Source organism: Peromyscus leucopus, chromosome 5 (genome assembly GCF_004664715.2).
Source record: "Peromyscus leucopus breed LL Stock chromosome 5, UCI_PerLeu_2.1, whole genome shotgun sequence".
NCBI classification, from domain to species: Eukaryota; Metazoa; Chordata; class Mammalia; order Rodentia; family Cricetidae; genus Peromyscus; species Peromyscus leucopus.
The window spans coordinates 7841083-7863600 of NC_051067.1; the positions used below are offsets into that span (position 1 = coordinate 7841083).

Genomic DNA, 22518 nt, shown 5'->3' on the forward strand with positions numbered 1-22518 from the left:
TAGGATAAAATGCGTGTGTGCCACCATTTTCTAGCCTTTGTATCTAGTGGCTGTTCTGTTCTCTGACCCCAGATAAGTTTCTTAGGGTGCACAGTATTTTGGGGAACACAATGCCACCATAGAACTGTCTCTTTCAGGCTGAGGAGTTGATGAGGTAAGAGGTGGTGGCTGTGGCTTGCTCTGCTTCTCTGATCTTTCAGCTTTCATCCTGACTATCTGGCTTCAGGTTTTTAGAATAAGACCATTTAGGATTCGTGCAACATCCCTGGTCTGCCAGTTGTTACCCCAGCTCTCCGATCCTGCTGTCCTCTCCTGATGACTCCTGACTCATGGTCCTCTCCTTTTCTCAGCCCTCTTGCCGCCTCTAACAAGATTCCTCAGGCCCCCTGCTTCCAGACCTGTTCACCCCAAATACTGGCAACACCAACACCCCAAATACACACAGAGGACCAGGTCTGACTGAAATAAGAGGGGACAGAAAAGAGCCTGATGGGTCCCCTGACCAGCTTCTGGGCACAAGCAGGGTTCACAGTCCCAGGATGTCCATCATGAGTCTCTACATTTTCTGCTGGACAATGCAGAGAGAAGCTTCTCTGGCCAAGCTTCAAGGCAGCAGTAATCTATGTGCATAAACATATATATTTAGGAGGAAACTTGACAACGAGTCTATTTGGCAAGACAGTAGTAGTAAGTTCCCACCTAGCGCCCATGACCTCCTGAGCATTAACATTTGACCAAGCTCACAGCATTAGGCAAGAAATCCCTAGTGTGGAGCAGGCCGTAAACCAAACTACCACGTGTTTGGTTACCCCACAGCTGTGTCGTCACCACTGCCCCGGTGGGCACATCTCATCGGAGGTCAGTGTCGTAGCATATAGGCTACCACAGCACCCTGCACAGCCCCTCTGGCACTGTGTTATACAGTTACATAACCACCACTTTCCTGAGCAGTCGAGGTTCATTTCTCTCTGTCCTGAATACAGAGTGAGTAGTGCTTTCAGCAACAGTGTCCTATCAAACCCCCTTTTCAAAGATCGGAGACCAGCCCTGCTCTCAAAGACGTCTCCAACAGAAACTACAATCAAATGGCAGTATTTTACTTCATATTTTCTTGTCTGAGATCTTTCTTAAAGCCCTTTGCCCATTTTAAACCTTTGAATCTTCACAATAACAACACTGCCTAGAAAAGGGAAAAATTAGGAAAGTCACAGGACCTCTCCGAGTCCACATAGAAGATATCTGCATACTGTAGAAGTAACCGTCTTATTAAATAAGAAACACAGAGCCAATGTAAAGATAAAAGCCCAAGAGTTCAGAGCTAAGAGCCTTACTCTTCCTGCTTCAGTGATCCTCTTCAGCCAAGAGACCTACTTCCTGTGTGTTTATCTTTATATAGACTTTCTGTTCTGCCTTCTCATTGGTTGTAAACCCAACCACATGACTGCCTCATCATTGCCTGTCTGTACAGACCTCCAGGTCTTCTATGGTTGGTATTGAGATTAAAGGTGTGTGTCCCCAATGCTGGCTGTATCCTTGATCACACAGAGATCTACCTAGTTCTGCCTACCAAGTGCTGGGATTAAAGGCATGCACCACGAATGCCCAGCTCCGCTATGGCTTACTATTAGCTCTGACCCCCAGGCAACTTTATTTATTAACATACAAATAAAATCACATTTCAGTACAAATAAAATATCACCATAGCATACAGATTTGAACCCAGGTACCTGGCTTCTTAAAACTCAGAGTAGGAGCACTGCTCCAGAATCTTCTTGCTACCTAAAATCCAAGGTCACAGTCACAAATGTGGATGTCGGGTGCTCAGTAGCATGGCTATAGAATGGGAGGTGTTCCCTTTCAGGGACAAACAGGGCCACAAGGCCAGTGTCCAGTCTATGGTGCCAGAAGAGGCTCCCGCCCCCATCACACTGACTTCTCCAGGAGGGTTCTGAGTAAAGGACTTCTATGAGCCCTCCACAGCTCAACTACAGCCCTCCGGAGCTCCCACTCATTACCCCCATAGCTCCAGCAGTCTCTATTATGTGGGGGTAGGATCCAAAGGCTCCAGTGTAGCCTACTGGTCAAACAAGGCTTTTCAGTCTTCACTTGGCTTGCTAGCCTTTGGTCACTGCTGTCCCTTGCCTGGTAGGCAGTCCCCTGATGCCCTGGGACTGCTGCTCAGGCATTTGTACTTACAGGCATCTGCACTTGCTGCCACATATCATTGGCCACTACATGAGCAGAAGCTCCCTGAGGACATTTGACACACTGCTTTCCTGGCCACAGCTACTGATTCACATTCTCTTGTTTCCTCCCCCTGTCCTGGCTCTAGAATGCAGATGTCCTGGTTGGTTATTATTATTTTTTTTTGTCAACCTGATGTAAGCTAGAGTCAAGAGGGAGGAGGGGATCACAACTGAGAAAATCCTTCACAAGATCAGCCTATGCACGCCTGCTGGGCATTTTCTTTATTAGTGATTGATGTAGGAGAGCCCAGCCCACGGTGGGTGATGCCACTCCAGGGCAGGTGGTTCTGGGTGGTATTAGAAATCAGACTGAGCAGACCAGTAAGCAGCACTCCTCCATGGTCTCTGCTTCAGTTCCTGCCTCCAGGTTCCTGCCTCGAGTTCTGTTGTGTTCAGTCAGTCCTCTAAACCAAGGTCCGACTCCATTGGCAGTCCCAGAGTTATGGAATAGTCCTTTACACTGTGTGGATGTATGTCACTGTGATTGGTTTAATAAAGAAGCTGACTGGCCAATAGCTGGACAGGTAGAGGTTAGGTGGGACTTGCAGACCAAAAGAGAACATGAAAGAGAGGAAGGGAGGAGTCTCAGAATCCCGAGGAGGCATCACGAGACGCAGAACGAGCAGGACGGAAGTACCTAGATGAGGTAAATGAGCCTTGGGGCAGCACATGGATTAATAGAAATGGGTTAATTTAAGTTATAAGTGCTAAAAACAGGCCCCCGAGCTATTATTATTATTATTATAATTAATAATCAGTGTGTGGTTATTTGGGAACTGGTTGGTGGGACAGAAAAATCCACCTACACAGAGTGACACAGTCAGCTGACCTGAGCAGACAGACCAGAGTTTTCTGGTAGACTCAAAGGAAGATAGAGGGACACACAGGAGGTATAAAGAGGGTTGGAGAGAGATGCCCCAGGCCCTTTCCATCAGGGGAGGTGGAGGAGAGAGCAGGTGATCATTTCTCTGTTGCTCTGTGGATCTCTCAGGTTTACTGCCTAATATTTAACTCCCAAGCTTTATTTTTTTTAATAAAACAATAAAAGGAGTCTCAATATCTGGTGCCCAATATGGGGCCTTAGATCACGCCGAAGTGGTGTGGAGCCACTACTACAGCAGGCAGCCAGCAGAGGTTCCTTCGCGCTCTCTGGCCTCTACCCTCCGAACCAAGGTCCAACTCCGTTGGCCGTCTCAGAGTTCCTGTCCTGACTTCCCTCATTGATGGAGCGTGGCCTGAGAGCTGTAAGCTGAAATACTTTTTTCTCCCCTAGTTGCTTTTGGTCCTGGTATTGGTGTTTTGCCACAGGAATAGAAACTCTAAGACAGCAGGCATCTGGAAAGGATGACTTCTTGACTGTAGCAGACAGACTGATGGCCCCAAAGACACGTCCTCATCCAGGAACTAAGACCTGCCACCCATGGCAAAAGATGTGTTCAAACCAAGGGCCATGAGAAGTGGATGTTATCCTGGATTACTGTAAGATGAATTGTTAAACGGTCTTATTAATAAAAAAAAAAATCCACAGTCAGATATTGGGGTTAAAACCTGAGAGATCAGAGGAATAGGACAAGTCAAAGCCAGCCTTACCTTACCAGTCCTCAGCCCACAAGAGAGCTGTATACCTGTATACCCACCCATGCCTATATGCCTTTCTGTCTCTGCCATCTCACTTCCTCTCCCTGCCCAGCTACATCACTTCCTCTTTCTGCCCAGCTCTGTCACTTCTTGTCTGTCTGTACAGACCTCCAGACATTTATGGTTAACTAGTGTTGGAATTTAAGGCATGTGCCACCACGTCTGGCTCTGTTCCCAGTGTGGTCTTGAACTCACAGAGATCTGAATGGATCTCTGACTCCTGAATGCTAGGATTAAAGGCATGTGCTATCATTGCCTGACTTCTATGTTTACTGTAGTGGCTGGCTTTTTCCTCTGATCCTCAGATAAGCTTTATTGGAGAACATAGATGAAATATTACCATAGATTACCTGCTACGAAACTAGGAGCATTCATAGATATTACTGAGATAGGAATTTGGAAAGACATTTCATATGCATGGAAAAGACTATGTGAAGAAGAAGCAGAGATTTGAAGATGCTGGAAGCCTGGAAGATTGAAATGGTCCATGAGCCAAGAAATGACAGAAACCTCTAGAAAGGGAAAGAGGCAAAAGCTGGTTACTTCCCCAGAATGTCTAAAGGGCATATAACTCCACTGACCCCTTGATTTCCACCTGGAGATGCTGACTTCTGGCTTCTAGGACTGTGGTTGAGTTTGTAGTTTGTAACGGCTGACATTAGAAACTAACTCATTGATCCACTAGTTTACCACTGAATCCACAGAGTCACACACTGTGCTAAGCACACAGTAGGCCCTCACTGAGTACATGTTGGGTTATTGGATGAAAGGTTTGCACCTAAAGAAAAACAGAAGAAGAGAAACAGGACAGAAAAAAGTCAAATATTAAGTAAGAGAAATGTGTTCCACTCTACATGCAGCTAAACAGATTCAAAGGCAAGAGATGTCTTACAATCAGGGATACAAAGGCATCTAATGGCTTGATCTGAAATAAAGATTCTGATGGGATTAGACAGGGAAATAGATGAAAAAGTGGCTAGCTCAGCCCAGCAAATGACTGCAGTGGTAGATTTGGACTTCACAGTGAGTTGGTGGATCTAATGATGAGGTCAGACAGAATGAGGTCAGAGGCTGAAGGCTGGCCAGCATCAGAGGTGGGCAGAGAGTCTGCAGGGGCCACTGGGGCCTGGCTCTAGAACTAAGTCTCCAGCATTTATCCTTTGGGCACACTCTGGGCCAACAGCCACCACTGGGTGACAACGTCCCCAGGCTCGGTTGATGACTTATACAGGACAAAGAGGGAGAAACTGAGGGCCGAGCAGCAGCCCCAAGCTCTGGGAAGAGAATGGAGGCCAGGGGGAGGGCACCTGTCTGTGCTCCTTCACAGCTGGCTCCATCACTGACAAGCTGACTTCCAGCAAACGAGGGAATGCCCTGCCCTCTTGTTTCCTCTCCTGCATAAAACAGGAGGCTTCACAGGAGCCGGTGCTGAGGAAGAAAGAATCATGTTGTGTCTAAAGAATCATCAGGTCCTGGCAGTTGTCAGGTAAAGATGGAAGACAAGGAGGGAAGACCCAGCCCCAATGGTATGTCTTAGGTGTCACCCCACCTGAAGCTCGGAGTTGATGGCACCAGGAGGCAGTGTGGACTCAGAAGGAGTGAGATATATGGGGAAGGTTCAGCTTCGGCAGGAGGAGGGACTTAGCTGGGACTCCAGGGCTTTCTGGGAGTACAGAAGCCTTCCCCATTCAGCCTCTTGCTTTAAAAACTATAGGCAAACGCTTCTGAGAACACAAAAGCTGTCCCTAGCACTCAAAAGTATATGCTTTCCTGTGTTAAAGTGGACCCCCCCCTTTTTTTCTTGATAAACATTTCAATGACAGATGGACCACATGTATGCTGGTGGTCCTATGAAGTTTCATCATCTAGTGAAGTCAGTTCTTAGCTTGCTCTAGTACCCTCCGATGTCCACACAATACACACTACCGAACAATGTCTAACTGGATGTAAGCTTCAGAGATTGGGGGAAACTTGATTCTCCGAGATACACTTGTCCATAATATGTCTGGCTGTGTCTGGGTGAGAGGCACACAGGAAAGCGACAGGAAGGAAAGCCAAATTAAGGGTAACATTCGCCAAGTCTTAGTGTTGGTATTTTAGCTAGGGTCTCCACATTTCCAGGCCGGCCAACGGCTTGCACTAAATGCATGTGGAGGCCTGACAAGAATAGACAGCCCAGGTACTGTAGTTAAAGGTGTTGGAAGCATTCATGGTCTGGGCAAGCATGACCCCAGGAAGGTCGCTTCCAGGGTGCTGAGCCACCCGATGCCCTGGGCCTCGCCTAGAACCACTGCGGCTCTCCAAGATGAGTCTGCACTGCAGAGAGACCCACGGTGGAGTTTGTGCTTATGCCCTGGCCCCAGTGGCCAACAGCAGGGCAGAGGAAGGCAGAGAGAGGCCAGCAGCAGTGGCTGGTTCTGAAGTAAGCCTTTAGCACTGACGCAGCAGGGGCACTTGTGGTCAATAGAAACCAAAAGAAATCAGCCATGTCACTGGGTGACAGCTTCACCGGGCTGGGTTGGTGATTTACAGCTCAGGAGGGCTGTGGTCCCACAGAGCTTCTGGAAAACCACTTGGAGATCTGGCTCAGCAGGCAGGATTTCTCATTTTCTCATCATGTCCTCATTTCAGTGATCTAGCTCTCCCCTGGGGCCCAGGGAGGAGGAAAACACTTTTTTTTATTATGTTACTGGCCATGTGGAAAAGACATATTTTCATGACACTGAGTTCAGAGCGAAGATGCACATTCATAAAGCATGCATGAAGATCGTCATGTTGAAGGCTGGGCGACGTTTGCTGTCACAGCGTGGGCTAGTCTTCTGAAACAGACAGTGAAAGAAAGCAAAACATTAGGGATGAGAGCCACTGGGGAACGAGAGCTGCTGCTCTGAAGGACACTGTCACCAAGTCAGGACAATGCCCAGGGCTGAGGAGGGATGACCAGAACGGGGAACAATGTCTGCTTGGCTGTGGCTGAGCCCCTGGACAGCTGCACATGAGAGCATTCCTGCAGCTAGGACAGGTCTGAAGGACACTATTCTCTCTTGGTTTCCCTTTTCAGACGTTGTGAACTGTGGTGCTGAAGAGGTGGTTCAGCTCTTAAGAGCACTGGCTGCTCTTCCAAAGGATCTGGGTTCAATTCCCAGCATCCATATGGCAGCCCACAGCCATATTTAACTCCAGTTTCAGAGGATCAGCTGCCCTCTTATGGTGTCCACGGGCAATGCATGCATGTGGTACAGACACACACACCAGCAAAACACCCATTCATATCAAAAAAGTAAATCTTAAAGAAAAAGGACTGAGTGTGATGCTTCTGCACACCACAGGCCTCTGGACCAGCACATTGTTGGTGGTAGGTCCTGGCTACACCCTAAGATGTAAGATCCGTAACGAGACAGCCAGGGACTGAGTGGTGGTGAACATGCTGTGACAACCGGTTCAGTGAGACACCCTGTCTCAAAGAACAAAGTGGAGAGTGATCAAGAAAGACATCTAGGCTGGAGAGATGGCCCAGAGGTCAAGAGCACCAGCTGCTCTTCCAGAGGTCCTGAGTTCAATTCCCAGTAACTACATGGTGGCTCACAACCATCTGTAATGAGATCTGGTGCCCTCTTCTGGCATGCAGTCATACATGCAGACAAAACACAAATAAATAAAAGAGAGAGAGAGAGAGAGAGAGAGAGAGAGAGAGAGAGAGAGAGAGAGAGAAAGACTTCTAACATCAACCTCTGGCCTCCAACCACATGAGAGCACAAATCCATGCACACCCACAAGAACACACTCACACAAAAATTAAAAATCTTTTGTGTCCAGTAGAACATAACAATGAGAAGTCAACCTGCAGAACAGAGAACATATTTGTAAAGTATTGATAAAGCGCCAGGACCCAAAGGCTATGTAACGAGCTCCTGCAAGCCAGCCACCGTGACAGAAGCAAAAACTAAAACCTAACAAAGGACTCTGAGTTGCTGTTTCTCCAGAGATGTTTACAAAAGTGCATACATGCATAAAAAGATGATGAGCATTACTCCTCACTAGAGAAACACAAATCAAAAGCACAATGCATATCACCCCTTAGCTATCAAAAATAGAAAATTTTACCAGTTATCAGTGAGGATGTAGAGAGACCCCAGTCTCATGATGCAGTCTGGTGACGAGAAGGTGAGTTGGTTCAGGACTGAGGAGAACAACACAGCAATTCCTAAGAAATTCAGGAACAAAATGTGAGCTGAAGATTCTACTTCTTCATATGCATGTGTCACTTTTACTGTTACAGTGACCAACTGACCTGAGAGAACAACTTGGAGGCTCAGGATACGTGTTGGCTGTGGTTTCTGAAGGATCGGTCCGTGGTTGCTTGACCTGTGTACTCCGGGGGAACATCATAGTAGTGGAAGCTTGTGAGTTTAACAGCAGTCAGGCCAAGATATCCCCAGTGACCTACTCCCTTCTAATCATCTGGAGGCTGAGTGTTCAAAAAATATGAGCCAGTGGCAGGCCAGGGGTGGGGGTGGAGGGGAGACAGTTCATTGTCGAGCAATAACAGATGCATACCCAAATAATTAAAGGCAAGGACTCAAACATATATGAATTTCCCTGCCCCACCATGTTCATATCAGCATGGAGCCACAATAGCCAGGATGGAAGCAACCCACACATTCACTGATGAACAAAACTGATAATTGCATACAAAGGAATATTATTCAACCATACAAAAGGAATGAAATTCTGATACAGGCTACAATATGGATACACGTTAAAGACATTGTGTCAAATGAAATAAACCAATCACAGAAAGATGAATCTGCAGGATTCCAATTCTTTGAAGTCATCTAGAGTAGTCAAACTCATAGAGAAAGAAGGAGAAAGAAATGGGAAATTTTGTTTAACAAGTTTGGAAAAAATTCTGGAGATGGTAAATACAACAGCTTAAACATACTTAGTAACTACACTGGTTGGTTTTAATTGTCATCTTGACACAATCCAGCATCAGCAGGGGAGAAAGTCTCAGGGAGGGATTGTCCAGCTTATGTTAATTGGTGTGAGAAGATCCAGCCCACTGTGGGCGGCTCCATTCCAGAGTTTGGGTCCCTGACTGCACAGGCGGGCGCGGAGAAAATGTGTTCCGCATGCATGCATGCATGCATGCATTCTTTACTCTCTTCTGTCACTGGATGTGCTGGGCTGTGCTGTGGGATGGTCTGTATGTCAAATTGCTCTGATTGGTCAATAAATAAATCACTGATTGGCCAGTGGATAGGCAGGAAGTATAGGCGGGACTAACAGAGAGGAGAAAAGAAAAAACAGGAAGGCAGAAGAGACACTGCCAGCCACCGCCATGACAAGCAGCATGTGAAGACACCGGTAAGCCACAAGTCACATAGCAAGGTACATATTTATGGAAATGGATTAATTTAAGCTATAAGAACAGTTAGCAAGAAGCCTGCCACGGCCATACAGTGTGTAAGCAATATAAGTCTCTGTGTTTACTTGGTTGGGTCTGAGTGGCTGTGGGACTGGCGGGTGACAGAGATTTGTCCTGACTGTGGGCCAGGCAGGAAAACTCTAGCTACAGGGCTGGTTGCTTGGAGCTGCTGCCTGGCTTCCCTCCTGTGATAAACAGTAACTTGGCACTGTGAGCTAAAATAAGCCCTTCTTCTCCGAGGCTGCTGTTGTCAGGGTATTTTATCACAGTAACAAAAGTGGACAGTACCACTTCAAGATTATTGGTGAAATTATTAAGGCCACTCCAAGTTAAAAGGAAGATTTATTTAGTGGGTGACTTACAAATGAAGGGATAGGTAGGTCATGGGGGTCTGGGGAAGGTGTATCGAAGTCCAGCGGTGTTCTCTGGAGCTCTGCTCGGTCAACCTCCACCATTCAGGGTCCAGGAACAGAGAGACTGCTGGCCCATCCCGATCTCGGATCTCCAGGCGCCTCCTTTGGCCCTGCCTTGTAGGCGTGACAGTTGCCGAAGCCTCAGTGGGCGTTGGAACTTCCAGATCAAAGCTGGAATGGTTACCCATTACACAAGATGGTTGAAATCACCAATTGTGGATAATTTGCAATATTTACAAGAGGTTGCTTTTTCCTTCTTCCTGCTTTTAGGTCAATACTGTGCTTTAAGCAGTGGAAGCCAGCTACATCTCCATAGACAGGGTTTTTGTTTGTTTGTTTGTTTTATGGCACATTAAAAATTTGCCTTTGAAGTCATGCAATTTTCAGATCCTCTTTATTCTCACATAAATATGGTTTATCATAAATTATGACATTTATGCTGGGCTTTCGTCTCACAATGAAAACAGAAAGTTCACGTGTGACCACATATCACATTGTGAGGTTATCTTTTCTGGAGAGCTTCAGCCCTTAAAGAAATCCAGAAACCCACGCTTTTAAGAGGTGTGTGTGTGTGTGTGTGTGTGTGTGTGTGTGTGTGTACAACCTTGGCTGTCACTCCCCAGGTGCTTTCTCTCTCTCTCTCTCTCTCTCTCTCTCTCTCTCTCTCTCTCTCTCTCTCTCCTCTCTCTTGGAAACAAGTTCACTCATTGGCCTGGAGTTCCCCAAGTAGGCTGCCATGGCTGGCCATCCAGCCCCAGGAATCCAACCACCTCTGCCTCCCCAGTGCTGGGATTTTAAGCATGTGCCACTAAGCCCAGCTTTTTTATGTGGTTGCTGGGGTTGAGCTCAGGCTTTTGTAGCAAGCACTTTATCAGTTGAGCTGTCTCCCTCACCCCAATGTGGAATCTATAACTGAAAAAGAGACCCCTTCCTACTCCATTAGGCCAATAGAACTAACGAAAATGCTGAGTAAAGAAGGCTGTGCAGGAGCAATTTATTTCTACTCTAAAGTTGAGGAAACTAAGACCCGAGGAGCCAAGTCCATGGTGGTGGTGGCGCTCTGTCCTCCCGGCATGGCGTGGTCCTCACCATCCTGAAAGCAGAGCAGCTGTGTTTACCCACAAGTGGTCCTCACTAGAGGGGCTTGTTAACATCTCCTGTCTGAGGTTTCAGTACACACACACACACACACACACACACACACACACACACACCTCCAAACCCCAGCTCCGTAGAATCTTGCCCAGCTGACCCAGCTGCCGAGGGGTGTTTTGTTTTGTTTTGTTTTGTTTTGTTGTTTTTGAGACAGGGCTTCTCTGTGTAGTTATGGTGCCTGTCCTGGATCTCGCTGTGTAGACCAGGCTGGCCTCGAACTCACAGAAATCCACCTGGCTCTGCCTCCCAAGTGCTGGGATCAAAGGCATGCACCGCCGCCGCCGCCGCCACCACCACAACCACCACCACCACCACTACCACCACCACCACCACCACCACCACCACCATTGTTGCCACCACCACCCAGCAGCTGGTGAGGATTTGGAGGCACTAAGAGTACACAGGAAATGGAAGGTTCACCAGAGGGAACTTCATGTGTGCAGATTTGGGGAAGCCATCGCCCATACTGGGTGGGAAATTTGGGAATCATCCCCACCCCTGTAAGTAAGTAGACCTAATGAATTCACTGGCCCAGCACGCCCGGCTTAGCTGGAGCTGTTCTTTGGTCTGTTGTGGGTGACCTCTCCGGGGTGAAGAGCAGTTTGCTCACACCTTGCCAGGAAAGGGCATGCAGCAATGGCAGACAGAGCCTGGCTTCCCAGGCAGCGGTGTGTGAAGGGCAACTGCCGCTGTGATGGTACTAGAAAGGAGACTGTGAGAGCTGCTAGGGGCTGAGCAGATGGCTTGGAACTGAAGACGTGAGTCTGAATTCTCAGCACCTGTGTAAATACTGGGTGCATACGGTGGACCATCTGCAATCCCAGTACTTCAGGAGCAGAGACAAAGGTCCCCAGGGCAAAGTGGCTAGCTAGACCGGTCCATGTGGCAATTTCTGGGTTCAAGTGACAGGCCTGATTCAGCATACAAGGTAGAGAACAATTAAGGTATTTGACATCAACATTTGACCTCCAAAGCATGTGCATGAATGCACACATACGGATCTACACATGGATGTGCAAATACATACATGTGCCCACCATACACATGTGCATATGCAAAAAAAAGAGTAATACGATTATGAGGGGCCTGTTGTCCTGAATGGATTAATGGTTACCGGAGCATGGGTCAGATATCTCAGGAGTCGTTTTTTGATAAAAGGATGAAGTGAGGCCCTCATCCTGGGTCTGGCACACTCACCTGCCCACCCATGTGAGGATGAAGCATAAATGTCCTACCAGATGTCAACATCAGGCTACTAGACTTCAAGTCTCCCGAACCATGAGCCGAAGTCTTTTCCATTCATTATCCATTACTTAGCCCATGAAACCCTATGTAGGTTCCCTTCTTGCTCCATGGTCCCTTGTTCATCAGGATGCTGTGAGTAAAGACAAAGGAGATGGCATGTGAGCCAGGGTACTGGGAAGCCTCCTCCTCCTCCTCCTCCTCCTCCTCCAAATCCCTCCTCAGGCAGCCAGAGACAACCTGTGCATCCTGTGGACAAAGGGCATCAAGCACGTGAGTTAATGATGCTCTAAGGGTATGCATGATCTGGTCCCTCCCCCAGGCATTGGTTATGGTTCCAGGCACTGTTGAATTCGGCATTAAGTAGAATTTGTGTAAATTAAGAATGGGGAAGAGCAATGAAGTTGTGTTTAATAATGAATCCTGGGATAGGGGAAGAAGTGTGAACCAGAATAGCAGCCCTTCCCTCTTCCTCCCACCTCTGCTCCTCAGCAGGTGGAGGCCAGCCCGTCTCTGCCAGGAGGCCCAGTGTTTGCATCAGGAAGCAGGAAGGGCCACCCTGGAAGCCATCTGCTTCCCAGCAGGACTTAGGCCAGGGGACAGCAGAGCTGTTCCAACTTGCCTGACCCTCCCCCCCCCCCCCCCCCAGTCAGCATCGAGCACTTGCAGCTTGGCTTGACTTAGAGTACAGGAGTTGAGGGTAAAGATTTGGAGATTAGATCTGGATTTGAGAGACAGCTCTGCTGTGTAACATGTAGAAGATCCAGAGTAGGACGCCTCCTCAGCTGTGCCTCAGTTTCTCATTTGCAACAAAGATGAATAAACAGTGGGACCTGCCTCTGCTGGGAGGATTGAGCCGAGACATGGTCGTTAGTAAGGAATTATGTGTTTTAGTGAAATTCAAATATGCCATGATAATTGTTAGGTAAGGGCAGAGGACAGGGCAAAGCAGAGTCAGTTACAGAACAGGAGCCTGCCTCTCACTGTCTTTCTACCAGGCCCGCCCGACACCCAGAAATGCACCAACTCCTCATTACCACAGGCACAGGCACATCTCCTCCAGGACACCTCCTGGTGGCTGTTCGTTTAAATATGAAGAGTCTCCCACAGGCTCATCAGTCATCATGATCCCTAGATGATGGCAGCAGTGACAGGCGACTGGACCATGAGGGTGTAACCTCACCGATGGGTTATCAGAAAGTGGGGCCTAGCCGGAGGAGGTGGTAGGAAGTAGGCATGCTTTGAAGAGCATATCCTATCCTTAGCTCTTCCTCCCTCCCTCTCCCACCTCCCTTTTCCACCACACCCTTCCATCATGGTCCCGATGATTCTGCCTTGCCCCAGACCTAAAAGCAATATGGAGCCAGATGACCACAGGCTGGAATTTAACAGAACTGCTGAAACAGACTTTTCCTCTCATCCCATCTCCTTTCATGTATTTGATCACCGTGAGTCACAAAGCACTTACCCTTCCCTGAGAGCTGGCAGGGGCAGGGAGTATTGTCTAAACCCTAGAGCAACCATGCTCAGCCCCACAGTGGGCGAGGGGTGGGGTGCAAGGGGTAGGGGGTGGTCAGGGCCAAGTCCTGGCTACATCTTCCCCCAGGTCATCTTATTCCACTGTTATCGGCCTATTCCTGTTCCCTGTCCCCTCCTACATCTCTGACCACTGCTCCACATGGCCTTCTTCTGGGTCCTGCTTTATCTCTGTACTTACCTCAGTCTGAGTGGGATCCCCCTTGACACCTGGAGTCAAAGAAACCAGGCTGTCTCCCTGTATTGATTATTATTATTATTTTTTTTTTGTCAACTTGACAGGAACTAGAGTCATCTGGAAAGAGGGAACCCCCCAACTGAAGAATTGCCTCCCATTAGATTGGCCTGTAGGCAAGTCTGTGGGTGCAGTTTGACTTTCTTTTCAGGTCACCGGCTCACAAATAACAACATGGACTTATTAATAATGAAAGCGTGGCCTTAGCTTAGGCTTTTCCTAACTAGTTCTTATAACTTAAATTAACCCATATTTTTTAAATCTTCATTCTGTCACATGCTCATTGCCTCATTCCCATACTGCACGTCCTGCTCTCCCTCTGTGTCTGTCTGGAGACTCTTCCTTTCTTCTTCCCAGAGTTCTCTCTCGGCCACCTACATCTCCTGCCTAGCTATTGGCTGTTCAACTGTTTATTACACCGATCACAGCAATGTGTCTTCACACAGTGCACAACTATCCCACAGCATGTGGGGGCATTTTCTTTACTAATGATTGATGTGGGAGGGCCCAGCCCACTGGGCAGTGCCACTCCTGGGCAGGTGGTCCTAGGTTGTATCGGAAAGGTAGCTGAGCAAGCCGTGGAGAGCAAGCCAGTCAGTGGTGTTCCTCCATTGTCCAAGCTTCAGGGATGGACTGTTACCTGGGAAAGTAAGCTAAGACAAAAACGTTTCCATCCCCTTTCCTTCTCACAGCAACAGAAGCCAGACGAGGACATTCGCCATCAGAGGGATGGCTCTCCTAAGCTTTTTGTCTGTTCTTCCTTTTCAGCTTTGAAAAGCAGGTCACTAGTTAAAGGTCCTCAAGACAAGAACATCACGGGCATCCAAGTGGGCTGGGGAGCTAGAAACAGGCATCCTTAGCCGAGTGGCTAGCTGGCCAGCAGCTGAATTCCAGGGAACACCTCAGTGCAAGGAGCAGTTTGAAAAGGTCCGGGAGCCTCAGAGACCAAGCTCTAGTGTGGTCTGATGCCACCCAGGTATATGACCTTGAGCAAGTAACCTGATTGCTTCAGCCTCAGCTTCTGCATCTATAAGATGGGTAGCAGGGACTGTTTCCCAGCAAGGAGGCAGAGACTTTCCGGCATGCTGCATTTACCTCATTGTGATTAAGGTGGAACCCATGTGAAGCTCCCACATGGTGGGTATTTAACTCCTATCTTGTTCTAATCACAAATTGGGGCTTTTTGTGAATGTAAGGTTTGCGTGTGTCAGTCTGTCCTGATAGCCCTCTTCTCAGGGTGTATTCTGGGTCTTCAAGCAAAGGTTCCGCCAAGGCTGAGTCAGCAGATCTCACTGGCCTGGCACTTTGCACACGTTTAGCGCTCCCAACTGCAGCCAATCACCCATGGCTGAGAGAACAGGAAACTGAGGTTCAGACAGGATCCCCGACTCCAGGTCCCACCACTGTTACATGAATGAGCATGCCTGGTCATGGGAGCCTGAGGGGAAGGCCTGAGGAAGTGGTTGCTTTGTTTCTGGGCTCTCCAACTGGCTTGTGATGGGGGCGCATCTCACTGAAACAACGCTCCTTAGAGGCCAACGCCAGATGCCCAACAGCCAGTCAGAGGTGTTGTAGGTAGGCGTTGTAGGCAAGGCCAATCAAAGGGAACCTTCCCAGCAAGGCCAGGAGGCTGTGCCTCCATTTCCTGGCTCTCTTTTCCTGCTCACTTTGACTCCCACCTTCCACCTAAGAAGCTGACAGTAAGCGTTCTCTCCACACCAGCCCCAGAAATCCGGAGAGTTCCCGTTATGTCCAGAAGATGGAACCTGGGCGGAACTTCCTCTTGCCAGATGAATGCCCTGAGTGTTTCACTTCCCTTTCTTAATGGGAAGTGTTCTTAACCCCAGTTTCTACCCCGCAGGGACTGTCTCATGCCCACATACTTTTCTAGACATGACTGTAGCAGGGTATGTCCATCTCCAGAGAAGAAGCTCAGGAGTGGGCAAAGGCGCATGCCAGGCCCTGGTCTGCAGATGGAGAGGCATATCTGAGCATCATTGGGGTATCATGTAAACTAGAGGGCCAGTAGACATGGAGAACTCTGAGGAGGAGGCTCTTTCATGCAGAAAGAGAGGCTTGCTTGTCTTCAAGCTCTTGAGATCTATGTAGGCAAAGACTGCAGCAGGTGAGCCTGTGGCCCAGCAGACTCACCCTGCTGTGCGTGTGCAGCCTTTGAGGCACCTTCCCATGGCTCTTGAGCTTCTGGTCATCTATCTATCCACCAGAGACTGTGGCTGTTTTCACTGAATGGGACACAGCCCTAGCAGAAAGCCTGACATCCAGTCTAGCTTTTCAACCTACACGGCTTCTCACCCTCCCCAGGCAACTAGCATGCCTGCCACATCCTCAGAGCCACTCTTGGGTGACTATTGCCACTCTAAGCTCCCTGAAGAGACAGCCAGGCAGTCACCAAGAATTGTCAGGAGAGTTTTTGCAGTAAGATGAGTGTTTTACTCCCCTTTTTCAATGCCAGGAGGACCTAGGGCACAGGAAGTTGGGGGAGGGCTGAGGAAAGGGCAGTTAAAGGTACTAAAGCTACATTCACTGGGCTTAACACCTACCAAAACACCCTGTTTCCAGCCATCCGGTGCTCTGAGAGGCAGTCTGGTTCCTTCCCACCTATCCTGATTCACTGATGACGGAGCAGGAGCCCCACTCTTTCCGAACCCCAAAGATTGTTCCCAGAGCATGACCTAGAGGGATTCTATGGCCCAGCAAGCAAGGGATTGCACTATGACCTGGTCTTAGAGCCCGGGGATCATTCCCCCCGGGTCCTCACCTGGCTGTGCTGCAGATTCACTGTGTGATCCTGGAAGTCCACTCTGAGCCTTGGAGTCAGTCATTTCAGCACCGACTCTAGGGATAGGCAGGAAAGACTCAGGAGTAGCCATGGGGCTCCCCAGAGCTCCCCTGAGCAAGTCTCTGAGGCGTTGTACTGGAGGGTCCAAGCATGTCTTCTTGCAATGAGTGAGTCTCTGCTTAGGGAGAGTGATGCATGCCAGCAGCTCTCCCATTCTCCCTACCCAACGGCAAGCCAGGATCGAGCTGTCCTGGTCCCTCCTGCATAGATGTCCTCTTATTCTACCGGCCTTTCCAAGCACATGCAAGCCTTCATTGTAACTTTTTATTCCATTCTCCATCTATTAGCTTGTCATGGAGACAGTCTTCTTCTGTTACTGGTTATATCGGAAATTAGACCATGCTTCCTTAGATTATTATGTCTACGTTCAGTTCATGTCTCTGTATCCTGGACAATTGAGAGGAATTTGGGACACTGTAATTATATGTAACCCTCCCACCTATCCAGACTTTAATAATATATACATAAATATGTACATAGTTTAAGTATATAGAACATATATATGAAGCCCATTTTAAAATGTCATCATTCTTGTTTCATTGACCTGAACCAGCAAGTCATTCTTCAGTGACAGGGTCCTAGGAGAAAGGACCAGGGATCAGGAAGTAAAGAAGGGAGGACAGTGGGCTCAGGAGGTCTTGCACAAGTTGCATCTTACATCAAGCAAGTATTAAGAAGTACAGCGTCTTAGATGCTATTCTAAAGGGGGAAATGGAACAAAATGAACAGATGGCCTTCCTTGTGCTGAAAGAGGCCTAGTCCCGTGAGTGGCCATGCTCTCCCTTCCCCTGTGTCTCGCTCTGTCCTGAGATACCCTGGAGAGTCACTATTACCTACGGCTTCCTTAACCAACCCCTGACCTTTGAAAGCTCCTAGATTATGAGCTCCCTGCCCAGCAGCCCCCTGCCTTCAGAGGGGAGAGGGCCTGGAATAAGAGAGGCTGGGCGCACTGAGACCCAGGAAACCCTGCTGTCAAGAGGCCCCTCCCAGAGGGGTACCAATTTCACAACTCTGGCAGTGGGTTCCACTTCTGCAATGGAAAATGACATTTTCGTTTCTTTCCTGGAGGGAAAAGGAAGAGCGGTAGAACTGACGTGTGCTCGCCCAAGGCCTTCCCTGCAGAGAGAGCACACAGCTGCAGAGATGTACCTCGGCGGTAAGGTAGGTGGAGGTCAGAGGGACTGGGACCCCCAGGGAGGCCTGCTGGGGCTAAGAGAAGGACTCCTGGCCAGAGCCAGCCTCTTTCTGTGTGTCAGTCATGGTAGGCATTAACAGGTCTAGGTTTCTGTTCTCCAAGGACCACTGGGATCTGAGACAAACAGGTCAGCCTCTGCAGACATGCCACTGTGGCAGAGAGCCAGCTTCTGCCAGATTTGACTGCTCAGTAGCAGCACAGACAGAAGTCTCACAGAGCCATGCTTACTGCCAATATCCTTGGGCCATGGCATTGGTTTCTAAGGGATGGGCATGTACTCTCACCAAGCCTGAGAGCACTGGTGCCCAGCCCTCAATCCTGGGCTCAGCCTGCACCCTGCCTCAGGAAGAGGTGTTCTTCGGAGTCAGAAGGCAGTGGCCAGAGGTGTGTCTGTCTACCTGCTAGGGAAAGAGTATCCTCGGGGGCCTAGGCCCCATTGTCAACTAGATCCCCACTGACATACTACATTCAAAAAGCAACAGGGCAAGAGGTTGGCAATCTAGCCCAGGCTCCCTATCCCACAGACTTTAAGAACCAAGCTCCCATTTATAGTTGATTGAGTATCATCCGTTATATGTGATATCTCCTGTTTCCTGGCAGATGTGCTCCTAGACAGTTGCTGTGGCCACGTGCTATTTGGACTACATGGTGGGTCACACTCTGCCACCGGAGGACCTTAGGGAGAGAAGAGCCTGCAGAACTCTAGGGGTGGAAACGCAAATGTCGGGGAGTAGGGGTTGGCCAAGTACCCTTGTGATTGATGTTAGAGGACACAGACAAGGTCACCTTCCCCAGAGAAGAAAGCATTTGAACTGGGCCTTGAGAAATGAGCAATGTTTTCACACACAATCTAGGATGGAACAAACATTCTTAGCAGAAAAAAAAAATTGCAGGCCAATAGTTCTCTAGCCAGGTGCTAGGGAAAGTATAAAGTTACTGTTGAGTCCCACTCAGCCCTTGGTTCCTGCTGAAATTAGCAGCAAATCCAGGGTCATGTGGGGTGTGTAGATGTGGCAGAGTCTGTTCTCCAAAGCCAGGCAGGAACAAAGCATACCATGGGATGGGCCTTCTCATGTGTGTCCATCAGGTACCGAAGGATGAGTTCCTGGAAGAAGAGCTGTGGGACCTTATTGCAGTTCCTGGAGACCCTAATGGTTCTCCAGTGAGCTAGCTTTTCCCTCTGCCCACTGCCTCCACCAGGACCACCTTCTGTCAGATGTTCAGTAGACATGGTGCCTGGCCCATGGGAAGCACTGAGAAGGTGTCTGCTGTGTTCAGGCCCCTTTTATGTTGCTCTATACCTCCGAATCTGAAAGCACCATATTTTCCCCCTCAAGAAGGGTACCCCCAAAAGTGAAGGCCTGTCTCCTTCTGCTTTACCACAGCACCTGGATTGACATCTGGCTCAGAGGAGGGCTCTGCGAGGGTTTGTTTGTTCGTGCCTGTCAGATACAAGCAAGCCTCTCGCGACTGTTTTTCTGTTCCTGTAAAGCAGAGGCAAACTGTCTCCAAATGGCCTGCAGACCATCAGGCTCCGCCCTGTAAGCTGGTAAGATTTATCCCTTGCCTAGAAAAATAGGCACACCTTTATTACAAAATAGTACAGCTCAGAGAAGATGGGCACCATGTCCTGTCGGAGTGTGAAGAGATGGAGTTCCAATACTAATGTCAACCTCCACTCCATCCTGACTTGGGCAGAATGACTGTATCCATTTAGACACGGTCCTCATTGACAGGATGTAGCCCCAGGGCCTCTGCAGTGAGTAGTCTATCTAGGTTTAGAAAACTACAGAAGTGTGTATATCTTTGTCACATTTTCCCCAGGATCTCATCTATGGAGAGGGCCCTCACAGTCCTGCAAGTGAGCCTGTACCACCCCACACCAGGCCTGGTCACCTTTGCCAAAGTCCCACTGCGGCTGCAGCATGATACCAGTCGGCTGCTGGTGGGACGCGGGCAGGACGCCCACATCCAGCTGCAGCTGCCCCAGCTGTCCCGACACCATCTGTCCTTGGAGCCCTACCTGGAGAAAGGCAGCAGCCTGCTGGCCTTCTGCCTTCAGGTGTTGTCTCGCAAGAGCTGTGTGTGGGTCAACGGGCTGCCACTGAGGTACCTGGAGCAGGTGGCCCTCGGTGCTGTCAGCAGAATCTCCTTCTCTGGCATCCAGATGGTAGTCCGCAGAGACGGGGGCTCCTCCCTCGAGGCCTTTGTCTGCTGCTTCCATTTCAGCTCGTCACCCCTGATTTACAGACCCAAGGCCCAGGAGACGGATGAATGGGAAAGCGTGCTTAAGAAGGAGACTCCTCCTGTTTGTGGGGAGGCAACTCATGATCTCTCGGGGTCTCCCCAGGGCTCCTCCCAGACTCAGACAGCTGTTCCCAGCCAAGCCCTGGAGGAGCAACAGAAATAAAGCTCCAGAGGGAACCCCCAGACACTGCACCCTGCCCGCCCTGCTGGCTGAGAGCAAGTCTTGCTACAACAGGGTTTGAAATATTTGAACTATGTCATGTGAGGTTGACACACAAAGTTGACATGCAAGGCCTGCTGGCCGCCCCACTCGCAGGGAACTGATCCTGTAAACTTTGAGCAGCCCAGGGGTGGAGAAGTGCCCTCCACGGCTCTGGGTATTGGGAACTATGGGAACTTCATATACTTTTAGAGGCCCTGAGAGGTTCTGGGGAGCCTCTCCCATCATCACCCCCACCCCATTTCCTCCTTTGGCTAGGAGTCACTTTATGTTGCTCATTTCACAGGCTGCTTAAGAGCAGAAGCATAGGGTTGGGGCAGGAATGCAAGGACGCGTGGAGAAATGACATTTGTGGTAGCTCAGGGTTACCTTCAGCTTTCAAATACCCACAGGCACTCAGGGCTTAGGGAAGCCTGTGTTTAATAAACTGAAAGTATTTCATTAAGCTGGCACACCCAGTAGGATTCCCTGAGTCCCAGATGGGCCACATGTACGCCATGTTGTCATGTGGAGCTGGGGGCGGGAAACCTGGGAGAGGTGTGAGAGGAAATTGGGAAGGTCGGTAGGAGTTTTCGTTTCTAGAAAGGCTGCATGGCAGAGCTCAAGGCTTCCGGGAGGGGAGCTAGAGACTAGGACTGCTCGGATATTTCTTCTCCCCTCCCTCCTTTCCCCTCCTCTTCCTTTTCTCCCTCCTCTCTTCTCCCATCCTCTGTCACTTCTGGACCAAGGCCCTGGCTGACCAGAGGGCAAAGGTCTTCAGGAAAAGACCGTTTCCTGCAGAAGTGAGCTCTTTCAGAACTAATTCCATGGTTAGAGAGCAAGGTTGTGTCAGAAGTCAACCGAGTTGTCCCACTTGGAGTAAGATGCCTGCCAGGGCTTATCTTCCCTGATCAGACATGGAGGTGGGGTTGTTAAGGAGCCAGGCAGGCAAGGATGGCAGAATTTTCTCAGGGAGAAGGGAGCAGAGAGCTAACAGCTGCTTGCCATTTAGAAATAATGTTTACTCAAGTAAGGGCAGGAGAATCCTACAAACTCAGGTAACTACCATAAGCCCAGACTCTGCACAAGGGCACCCAGACACTGAAGGCACAGTGCTGCTCACAAACTGACTCATGACCCCAGCATCTGTGACACCTCTGTCACGCACCGTTCCCCACCCTTTTGTGCCCAAGGCAAATGATGGGAGGCTCAGGGCTGCTTCCCAGCCCCGAATATCTTCCCCCTAGGGAAAATAATACCAGACAAGACCTATTCACATCTATGCTTAGGAAGTCCCTCCTCCAACAGAATATGAACTGAAGACCCTTAGATCAGAGACACAAGACAGAGGAGAGCATGGTCTACCAGGGAGGATGCTGGCCATGTGGTGAATGGCCCTCAAGACTCCCAAAGTTCCTCTCTCATTTAGATGAACTTTTACCAAACACCCACCTCATGCCAAATGTATATCAAGTCTCAGAATCCAGGAATAAACAAAGCCAATAAAATCTTCCTTCCAGAAGCTTGCTCGTCCCCAGGAGAGATAAGCATTCAGGAACAAATGACTTGATTCTTTTATCACAGCTGTTGGGATTATATCTTGTCCCTCCTCTGGTTGGGTTTGAGATTTACCCCGTCATTAGGTAGATTTGAAGTTGATACGTACTCTATGTGCATCCTCTGCTAAGCAAGTCACGGTGTAGTAAGCCCTTGAGCACTGGAGCCAGGGGTCACCCCCATTCAATGCTCACCATTCCCCAGAGAGACATTGATCTCAAGCACAGTTCACAAATAAGGAAGATAAGACTCAGAAGGTTAACTGTCTAGCCAGGGCCATGTCATGTGTGAACTGGGTGACCTTGGGCAAGGGACTTAGCCTGTCTTGCCCTCTATTTCTCCCTCTGGAAAGCCAGGTAAATAAGCATACCTAACTGCCAGAACAGTTGAGAGGATGTCAGGAGGCAGGTCATGGAAAACGCTTAGCAGCCCACAGAAGGCACTCAAGAAAGGCCAGCCACCCCGAGGCCAAAGACAGGGAAGCTAAAATATACAAATCCTGAGGCTCATCACAAACATGGAACTTGGGTTGACTTGAACCCCAGTGACCTAGCTCCAGAGCTCAAG

General features: G+C 49.1%; 1 protein-coding gene and 1 long non-coding RNA gene across 2 annotated transcripts; one reads left to right on the forward strand and one right to left on the reverse strand.

The window, feature by feature from the left end:
* Positions 1 to 11241: 11241 nt before the first annotated feature.
* LOC114688923 lies at positions 11242 to 20049 on the reverse strand. Its single transcript, XR_005091542.1, has 3 exons — positions 19972 to 20049; positions 16673 to 17140; positions 11242 to 12255 (listed from the first exon to the last, which is right to left on the reverse strand). It is a non-coding gene; the product is annotated as an uncharacterized LOC114688923 (long non-coding RNA).
* On the forward strand, positions 17717 to 21916 carry Tifab (TIFA inhibitor). Its single transcript, XM_028863387.2, has 3 exons — positions 17717 to 17914; positions 19334 to 19497; positions 19773 to 21916. The coding sequence occupies exon 3, from the start codon at positions 19783 to 19785 to the stop codon at positions 20356 to 20358; it is 576 nt and encodes a 191-aa protein (XP_028719220.1). The 5' UTR covers positions 17717 to 17914; positions 19334 to 19497; positions 19773 to 19782; the 3' UTR covers positions 20359 to 21916.
* Positions 21917 to 22518: the final 602 nt, after the last annotated feature.

What these genes read in the sequence shown, in the direction of transcription:
- Tifab (XM_028863387.2), top strand. Translation starts at nt 19,783, where the DNA reads ATGGAGAGGGCCCTCACAGTCCTGCAAGTGAGCCTGTACCACCCCACA.